Source organism: Priapulus caudatus, unplaced genomic scaffold (assembly GCF_000485595.1).
Source record: "Priapulus caudatus unplaced genomic scaffold, Priapulus_caudatus-5.0.1 Scaffold847, whole genome shotgun sequence".
NCBI classification, from domain to species: domain Eukaryota; kingdom Metazoa; phylum Priapulida; class Priapulimorpha; order Priapulimorphida; family Priapulidae; genus Priapulus; species Priapulus caudatus.
The window spans coordinates 117,667-127,902 of NW_014577908.1; the positions used below are offsets into that span (position 1 = coordinate 117,667).

General features: G+C 43.9%; 1 protein-coding gene across 1 annotated transcript in view; it reads right to left on the reverse strand.

Annotated features, from left to right (window-relative positions):
* Nucleotides 1-3,035: 3,035 nt before the first annotated feature.
* The window catches only part of LOC106813945 (organic cation transporter protein-like), a 10,742-nt gene continuing 3,541 nt past the window's right edge, over nt 3,036-10,236 (reverse strand). Inside the window, exons 2-3 of the mRNA XM_014818191.1 lie at nt 8,597-9,876; nt 3,036-3,278 (exon numbers count right to left, since the gene is read on the reverse strand). Of these exons, the coding sequence (XP_014673677.1) occupies nt 3,036-3,278; nt 8,597-8,965 (612 nt within the window). The 5' untranslated portion in view covers nt 8,966-9,876. The remainder of the gene's footprint in view (nt 3,279-8,596; nt 9,877-10,236) is intronic.

The following is a 10,236-nucleotide window of genomic DNA, read 5'->3' on the forward strand; positions in this document are numbered from 1 at the left end:
GTGTGTGTGTGTGTGTGTGTGTGTGTGTGTGTGTGTGTGTGTGTGTGTGTGTGTGTGTGTGTGTGTGTGTGTGTGTGTGTGTGCGTGCGTGTGTGTGTGTGTCGCGCGCGCTATCTTGCTCTCGCTCCCTCTTCCCACTTCTCGCTCTATATATAATTGTGTGTATGTGTGAGTTTGTGCTTTCATGCGTGAGTGCGTGCGGGGGTACGCGCGCGTGTGTAATACAAAAGTATTATACAGTAAACTTTAATAACAACGGTTGGCGCACGCACGTACGCACACACGCCGGCACGCACGCACACACGCCGGCACGCACGCAGGCTGGTACATTCTACGCTTCAGTACACTATATACGCAACACCTGATATTGGACACAGACCAACTCAACTTGCTGGGTTAGCAGTCACCGCCACCACCGTGTATCATAACATCCTCGCAATCAGGGGGCGCTATTAGATTAAAAAAACATTATTAAAAATTAAAGTTAATTAACGTCGCGACATCACCGAATACATCAAGAGCTAATAGTACATTGTATCAATACAATGATTAGCTAATAGTAGATTGTATCAATACAATGATTAGCTAATAATACATTGTATCAATACAATAATTAGCTAATAGTACACTGTATCAATACAATTATTAGCTAATAGTACATTGTATCAATACAATGATTAGCTAATAGTACATTGTATCAATACAATAATTAGCTAATAGTACACTGTATCAATACAATTATTAGCTAATATTACATTGTATCAATACAATGATTAGCTAATAGTACATTGTATCAAAACAATGATTAGCTAATATTACATTGTATTAATACAATGATTAGCTAATATTACATTGTATCAATACAATGATTAGCTAATAGTACATTGTATCAATACAATGATTAGCTAATAGTACATTGTATCAATACAATGATTAGCTAATATTGATCACTTGTATCATACAGTGATTAGCATAAGTAGTAACACCTCTGTATCAATACAATGCTTAGCTAATCCAGTACATTGTACTCAATACAGATTATTTAGCTATAGTACATTGTATCAATACAATGATTAGCTAATAGATCATTGTATTCAATGACAATAATTAGCTAATATTTACTTTGTATCAATAGAATTGATTAAGTGGTCTAATAGTACATTGTATCAAAACAATGATTAGCTAATAATTTTACATTGTATTATGCACTGAGTTACTATATTACTTGTAATCACATACAATGATGTCAGCTAATAGTACATCTGTATCAATACAATGGATTTAGCTATAGTACAATTTGTATACAATACAGATGATATAGGCTAATAGTACATTGTATCAATACAATGATTAGCTCTTGTTCATTTCTATCATCAACATCACATAATAATGTCTATTGTGCAACAAGGTTCACGCAACTACGTCAACGTATACGCATACGCAACTATGTCAACAACAGTCGAGACATCATCCGGACCGAATACATCAAGAGCATTATGTTAGCAGGAGTGTCATAATAATCAGAGTGCATAATGAGATATGCACTCTATTATGCACTCTATTTATAGCACTCCTAATTATGCACGCGAATGCTCTCTATTATGCACTTCTTGATAATATAGAGTAGAAGTGTCACATCACAGGAGTGCCCACACAACACCACGCACACACACACAATCACGTTCGTGCACACACACACTACACACAACAGCACACATATATATTATATTATATAATTATATACGTAATATCACATACCACGGCAACACATATACAACCACATACATCACAGTACATACACACAACACACACACACACACACACAACACACACAGCGCTCGATCACACACACGGACCACACCACACACACACACATATATATAGTTATATAATAATATTAATATATATTAGTAATATACCAACGCGCGCGCGCACCTCGCCGGCCGCCCCCCACGACACACACAAGCAAGCAACGATCAACAGTTCCCATAAAAACACGCTTTACGACGCGCGCCCCCCCCTCCCACCTCCGCCCTGGTGCACGTCTAACTGACTATAATCACTTGTATGTACGCGAGGCGTCCAGGATTTTTATTTTACTGCTTTTCAACGTACTCTATGTCCCTGGTGTAGAATTTTTTGTGTAGGACCTGTACTGTTATCTCGATTTTTGGTCGGCCTATGATATGATATGGATTCGGTGTGACTGCTTACCGTGCCGTTTCGGTAATGATAATGTAATAGAAGATTAAATATCATATATATATTATATATTATAGTATATATATATATATACTAGAGAGAGAGAGAGAGAGAGAGAGAGAGACGAGAGAGAGAGAGAGAGCGAGGAGAGAGGGGGAGCGAGAGGGAAGAAAGTGTGTGTGAGAGAGAGAAAGAGCGGAGAGAGAAAGAGAGAAAGAGAAGGAAAGAGAAAAAGAGGGGAGAGAGAGAGGGGAGAGAGGAGAGAGAGGGAGAAAGAAAGAAAATGAAAGAGTATTAAAATAAGAGAGAGAGAGCAAGAGAGAGAGAAAGAGCGGAGAGCGAGAGTATTGATATAAACTAATAATGTGTATAGTACTGAATAGAAGAAAGACGAGGAAGAGAGAGAGCCCGATGAGAGAGACGAGAAGAGATGAGAGAGAGAGAGAAGAGAAAAGGGAGAGAGAGAGGAGAAGAGAGAGAGAGAGAGAGAGAGAAAGAAAGAGAGAGATAGGAGAGAGAGAAGAGAAGAGAGAGAGATGAGAGAGAGAAAAGAGAGAGAGAAAGTGTGTGTGATCGTGTGCGTGGTGAGAGGGAGAGAGTAGAGGCAAGAGAGAGAGAGAGAAGAGAGAGGGGAGAGAGAGAGAGAGATCAGAGATCAGAAAGATGAGAGATAGAGAGAGAGAGAGCGTGAGATGAAGAAGGAGGGGAGAGAGAAGTGAGGGGAGTCATCAAAATGAAGTCATGTTTACAGCATCATCATAATTCTTACCATTCTGCATACATCTATCATGCAATACCGCCACCGATCGTCATCCCGTCATCATTACGATCGTTCACTCACTCGCCTGCACTGCTGCCACCAGGAACCCGCGCACGACGACGTATCCCGTGTAGCTGTCAACGAACGCATTAGCGACCCCTAGCGCCAAAAACAGCCACGTGAAGACGATCGTTGTTGGCCGACGTCCGTAGCTGTCCGACAGGAACGGGCAGACGAGCGATCCGGCCATGCATCCGGCCATGACGACGGCCGACGACACCTGACAGAGCACGGCGCGGTCGCAGACGAGGTCCCACTGCCGACGTAAAAGGTAACGACGTAAAATGTCTTACATGTAGATGTCTTCTCTATGCCTGTAGATGCCAACTATATACCTGTAGATAGGCCTACTAATATACCTGTAGATAGTCTATCTATATAACCTGTAGATAGCCTACTATAGTACCTGTAGATGTCTTCTCTATACCTGTAGATAGTCTATCTATATACCTGTAGATAGCGCTAACTATATACCGTGTAGATAGGGCCTACTATAGTACCTGTAGATTAGTCTAAACCTATATACGCTGTAGAAGCCTAACTATATACCTGTAGATAGTCTAACTATATACCGTGTAGAAAGGCCTACTATTATACATGTAGATAGGGGCCTACTATATACTGTAGATAGTCTACTATATACTGTAGATAGTCTACTCTATTACTGTAGATAGTCTACTAACTCTCTACCTGGTAGATAGTCTACTATATACTGTAGATAGCCTACTATAGTTTAGTCTACTATTATAACCTGTAGATACCTACTATATACGTGTAGATAGCCTACTATATAAATATATATATACTATAGTACCTGTATGATAGCCTACTATATACTGCTAGATTAGCCTACTATATACCTGTAATAGCCTACTAATATAGCCTGTATAGATTAGCCCTACTAATATACCTGTAGATTAGCCTACTATACTCTGTGATAGCCTACTATATACCTGTAGATAGCCTACTATATACGCTGTAGATAGCGCTACTAGTATACCTGTAGATAGTCTACTCTATAGCCTGTAGATAAGTCTTCTATATACCTGTTAGAAGTAAGCCTACTATATACCTGTAGATAGCCTTCTATATACCTGTAGATAGCCTACTATATACCTGTAGATAGCCTACTATAATATACCTGTAAATAGTCTACTATATACCTGTGTTAGATAGCCTACTATAATACCTGTTAGATAGCCTACTATAATGACCTGTAGATAGCTACTATAATACCTGTAGTATGTCTTCTCTTATACACTGTAGAAGTCTAACTATATACTGTAGATAGCCTACTATATACCTGTAGACGAGCCTGACTATATACCTTGTAGATACGTCTATCTAATATAAATGTAGATAGTCTACTCTATATACCCTGTAGACAGTCTACTAATCATACCTGTAGATAGTTCTAACTATATACCTGTAGATAGCCTAACTATATACTGTAGATTAGCCTACTATATACCTGTAGATAGCCCTATCTATAATACCTGTAGATTGCCTACTATATAGCTTGTAGAAAGCCTACTATATACCTGTCCAGATAAGTTCTACTCTATAACCTGTAGATAGCCGTACTATAATATCTGTTAGATAGCCTACTATATAACCTGTAGATATGCCCTACTATATACCTGAGATTAGTCTGTATTGCTCTATACTGTAGATAGTCTACTATATACCTGTAGATAGCCTACTATATACCTGTAGATAGCCTACTATATACCTGTAGATAGCCTACTATATACCTGTAGATAGTCTACTATATACCTGTAGATAGCCTACTATATACCTGTAGATAGCCTACTATTACCTGTAGATAGCCTACTATATACCTGTAGAATGTCTACTATATACCTGTAGATAGTCCTACTGATAATACCCTGTAGATACGTCTACTATATAGCCTGTAGATAGCCTCACACCCTTGATTTAATAAAAAGGTTTAAACCTGTAAGATAGCTACTAATATACCTGTAGATAAGGCCTACTATATAACGGCTGTAGATAGTGCTACTATATAACGGGCTGTAGATAGCCTTACTATATTACCTGTATAGGCCTACTATATACCTTGTAGATAGTCTACTATAGTATCCCTGTAGAGTAGTCTACTGCGTATACCTGTAGATAGCCTAGCTATATACCTGTAGATAGTCTAATCTCTATACATGTAGATAGCCTACTATATAGCCTGTAGATGTCTACTATAATACTGTGATAGTTCTTACTATATATACCTGTAGATGTCTACTATATGACCTGTAGAATATGCCTATACTATATAACCTGTAGATAGCTAACTACAGTAACTGTAGATAGCTACTATATACCTGTAAATAGGGCGCTACTATATACTTGTAGATGTCCTAGCTATATACCTGTAGATAGTTTACTCAATATATCTGTAGATGTTCTATCTTATATACCCTGTAGTAGGCCTTATACTATATACCGTGTAGATAGCCTATCTACATAACTGTAGATAGGCGCGTACTATATACCTGTAGGATAGCCTACTATATACCTGTAGATGTCTACTATAATACCTGTAGATAGTCTACTCTATACCTGTAGATAGGCCTATATATACCTGTAGAATGTCTACTATATACCTGTAGAATGGTCTACTATATACTGCAGATAGTCCTACGCTATATACCTGTAGAATGCTACAGATTGTTCTAACTATATACCGTGTAGATAGTCTACTACTAATACCTGTAGATAGTCTACTATATACTGTAGATGCCTACTATATTTACTGTAGATTTGCTACTATATACCTGTAGAATAGCCTACTATATACCTGTAGATAGCCTACTATATACAGCGTGTAGATGCCCTACTATATACTGTAGATAGGGGCCTACTATATACCTGTAGATAGCCTACTATAATACTGCTAGATAGCCTACTAGTAGTCCCTGTAGATGCCTACTATATGTGTTGTGTGCGTGTGTATGCGGCGTGTGTGTGTCGTGAGTGTATGTGGGGTGGGTATATAAATATAACAATAACTTTAATAATGCTACAAACTAGATATTGATTGGATTGTTTTTCCCTGTAGTGTACGTATACAGAAATACATTAAAGAGGCTGACAGCGCGTTACTCGATGTAGGATTTTATCCGCGGAATAACACTTTCCAACTGGCACAGATAAGTCTTACGTTGTTTGACCAGGCGCATTATTGGTTGACCCAAAAATAAATAGCAATTCGCCTAGTCAAACAATAGGCGTATTCCAACTTTCATAATGAATGTTTACGCATATTTGATGTCCCCGTATCATGAAGCGTCTATTTGCGAGCGTTTTAGTTGAACAAATAGATTGTTGGGCTACAAAATAACTGTTTGATAGATAGACGCCTGATGCAAATACAGCGTTTTATATAGAAGGTCATCGTTTTATGCGCAACGTGTGTGTATGTGTGTGTGTTGTGTGCTGTGTGTGTGTGTGGTGTGTGTGATGTGTGTGTGTGCTGTGTGTGGTGTGTGTGTGTGTGTGTGTATGTGTGTATCGTTGTGTGGTGATGTGTTGCTGTGTGTGTGTGTGGCGCGCGCGGCGTGTGTGTGTGGTGTGTGTGTGTGTGTGTGTGTGTGTGCGCGCGTGTGTGGTTGTGTGTGTGTGTGTGTGTGTGTGTGTTGATGTGTGTGTGGTGTTGTATGTGTGTGTGTGTGTGTGTGTGTGGTGTGTGTGTCCTAGTCATCGTTTACCTTCAAATTTTCGTCGTGTCATATTCCGCTTAAATAGTATGTTTGAAGGCTGATTGTGTTGCTGCTTATTGTGGCGCGAAGTAATGTCCGCATTTGGAACGCGATGCAACACGTCGTATGGGTGACGTGGGAATGTACCGCAATGCAGCAGCAACTATATCCTGATTTTCGCACCTCACGTTCATTTTCGTATGGGGCAGACTTGTCTAAATAGTCACAAGACGCTGTGTCATGCCATCGCATATGTGCTGTAAGTATTTCTGGCAAATTTTATTGATATTATTTTGCAATATTATCCTTACTCTACAGTATACTTTATTATTATGTTATGGCACACCATAATCGAGCAGCAAAACAGACACGTGACCACTCCCATTAACTCACTACCGGTTATTTTCGCCCGTTTATCAACATATTAATGCTAGTCACTCAGTAACTACTACTCTGACTAACTACTACTACTACTACTATACTAACTAACTACTACTACTACTACTAATACTATATTATATATTATATATATATATATATATATAGTATATATATATATTCTTTTCTCTCTCTCTCTCTTCTCTTCTCTCTCTCGGCTCTTCTCTTTCTCACGCGTGCTGGCTCACTCCTGGCTCTTTCTCTCTCTGCTCTCTCTCTCTGCGCGCTTCGTCGATCAAGTTGATATCTTCTCTCTCTCTCTCTCTCTCGGGTCGGTTCTCTCTCTTCTCCTCTATTTTCTCCTCTCTCCTCCTCTCTCCACATACCTCTCTGCCCGCTCTCTCTCGCTCAGCCCCTCCCTTCCCCTCCCATCCTCTCTCTACATACCTTCTTGCCCGCTCTCTTTCTCCTCCCTATTCTCATCTCGCCCCTCCGCCCCTTCTCTCTCCCTCTCGCCCTCGCCCTCCCCTCCTCTCTCTACATACTCTCTGACCGCTTCTTCTCTTCCTCTCTCCCTCACCCGTCTCCTCCTCGCTCTACCTCCCCCCTCCCCCCTCTCCCCTTCCCCTGCCTCTCTCTACTATACCTCTCTGCCAGCTCTCCTTCTCCTCCATTCTTCCCTCCTTTCTTTCCGCCTCCTCTCTCCCTCTCCCCGTCCATTTCCCGCCTCCGCCTCCTCTCTTTACTACCTCTACTGTCCGCTCTCTCTCCTCACCCTTCTACCTCCTTTCTCGCCGCCTCCTTCCCTCCCTCTCGCCCCTCCGCGTTCGTCCCCTTTTCTCTCTGACTAATCATACTCTCTGCCGCTCTCATTCTCTCCATTCTCCCTTCCTTCTCCCTCTCCCCTCCCCATCTCCCCCCTCCCCTCCTCTCTCTACATACCTCTCTGCCCGCTCTCTTCTCTCTGCCCGTTCTTCCCCTCCCTTTCTTCCCTCCTCTTTCCTCCTCCCGCTTCCCTGTTCCCTGCATCCTCCTCTCCTCTACTACTCCTGCCCGCTCTTCTTCTGCCTCCCCTTCTCCCCCTCTTCTCCCTCTCCCACTCTTCCCTCTCCCCTCCCTCCTCTTTCTCGTAAACCTCTCTTGCCCGCTCTCTTCTCCTCTCCTTCTCCCTCCCTTCTGCCTCTCCCTCTCCTCCCTCTCCCTCCTCCCCTCCCCCTCTCCCCCTCCTCTCATACTAGACATAACCGTCTCTGGCCCGCTTCTCTTCTCCTCCCCTTCTTAACTCCCCTCCCTCATCCGCCCCCAGCTCCTCCTCTCGTCTAAATAGCTCTCTGCCGCTCTGCCCCATTCTCGTCCCTCTCCTCTCTCCCTCTCCCCTCCCCTCCTCTCTCTACATACCTCTCTGCCCGCTCTCTTCTCCTCCCCTCTCCCCATCCTCTCTCCCCTCTCCCTCTCCCCCTCCCCTCCTCTCTCTACGTACCTCGGCGACGATAGACGGTTGTTCTATCTCCTCATAAGACCACAGCGCGCATGCGTACACGCTGCCGTTAGCGCCCTCTCGCGAGCACTGGTCACTCGCCGACGAATTCCACCACCGGTAGGGGTCAGCAGCAGCGTCGCCGCGCGTCGCGTTCGCGCGCGCTACGTCGTCGCGCGACAGTGGCGCCCCCGCCGCGTCGGCGAGCGTCCATTGTTCGCATTCGTACGGCGGCACGACGGCCGTGAACGTACCGGACATGACGACCCAGGCCGCCGGAAGTGACATCAGGCTGAGCAGCACGAAAACGGTGCACTGCGTTCGGCCCGTGCCGAGCAGTGTGATGACGTCATCCACCAGCACCGGTGCCATGGTTACGAGCGGGAGAACGCAAAAACCGTGACGTCACCGACGCAGACGAACCTGCCGCTAGCTGCAGCTGTAGATATCTCTAGCGTCTGCGAGAGGTCCTAGACGCGCGTTAGACGCTTCTAAATATAGCTGGCTGGTGCTGTGTAGATTCCATGTAGACGCCAACCAAGTATATAAATATATATATACAGGCACTAGCAGCACGGATTCAGTACATTCTTGTTAAAATCAGAAGAAGACTAGCAGTACAACTCCCGCGCGTGGGTGTAGGTAGGTAGCACCACGCTATCCTAGCTCATGTTTCTACGGAAGAGTCGATGTTTAACGGGATGTTTGCCCTTTGGTTAGCCCTACTGACCTAGAGCTTGCCCAAACAGTCTTAAGTACGAACATCAATACACGGTCTTTCGACGTGTGACCGTTTCTTGGAGCTAGCCCAGGGTAGTCCGACCAGGATACCGAACCAACGTCAATACACACACACACACGCGCGATGTTCTTTCGACACGTTCTTTCGACGTATGACAGTTTCTTGTAGCTATCCTAGGATAGTCCGACCAGGCTACCGAACCAACGTCAATACACACACACACGCGCGCGCGCTGTTCTTTCGACACGTTCTTTCGACGTATGACAGTATCTTGTAGCTATCCGAGGATAGTCCGACCAGGCTCCCGAACCAACATCAACACACACACGCGTTGTTCTTTCGACACGTTCTTTCGACGTATTCTTTCGACGTATGGCCGCGTTTCTCGGAGACGGGAATTCGGTAGCCGCGACTGGTTGGCGGTAAGCAACCGCGATGCCAGAGCGTTCACGTGGCTACCACGGACGCTTGCAGGTCCACGTTCGTCTGCCTGCCTGTCAACGTGCACGTGGTCAGCTGTCGGTGGGTATGAGATGTGCTTCTGTGGGTAGATAACCAGATAACCTATATATGGGGGCAGAGCATGTAGTGTGATTAGCAGGGGCTTAACATTCAGCATCACCTAGCTATCGCCATCGTCGTCGCTAACATCATCGTCATCGTCGTCGCCGCCGTCGTCGTCGTCGTCGTCGTCGTCGTCGTCGTCGTCGTCATCATCAGTAGCGGCATCTCCACCCTCTATTCTCTCTCTCGCTCTATCTCAATTTCGTTCTCCTCTTTCCTTCCCTCTCTCCCTCTCGCGCTACTTCTTTCGCCTCTCACTTCTCTCTCTCCCTCTCTCTCTCTCTCTCTCTCTCTCTCTCTCTCTCTCTCTCTCTCTCTCTCTCTCTCTCTCTCTCTC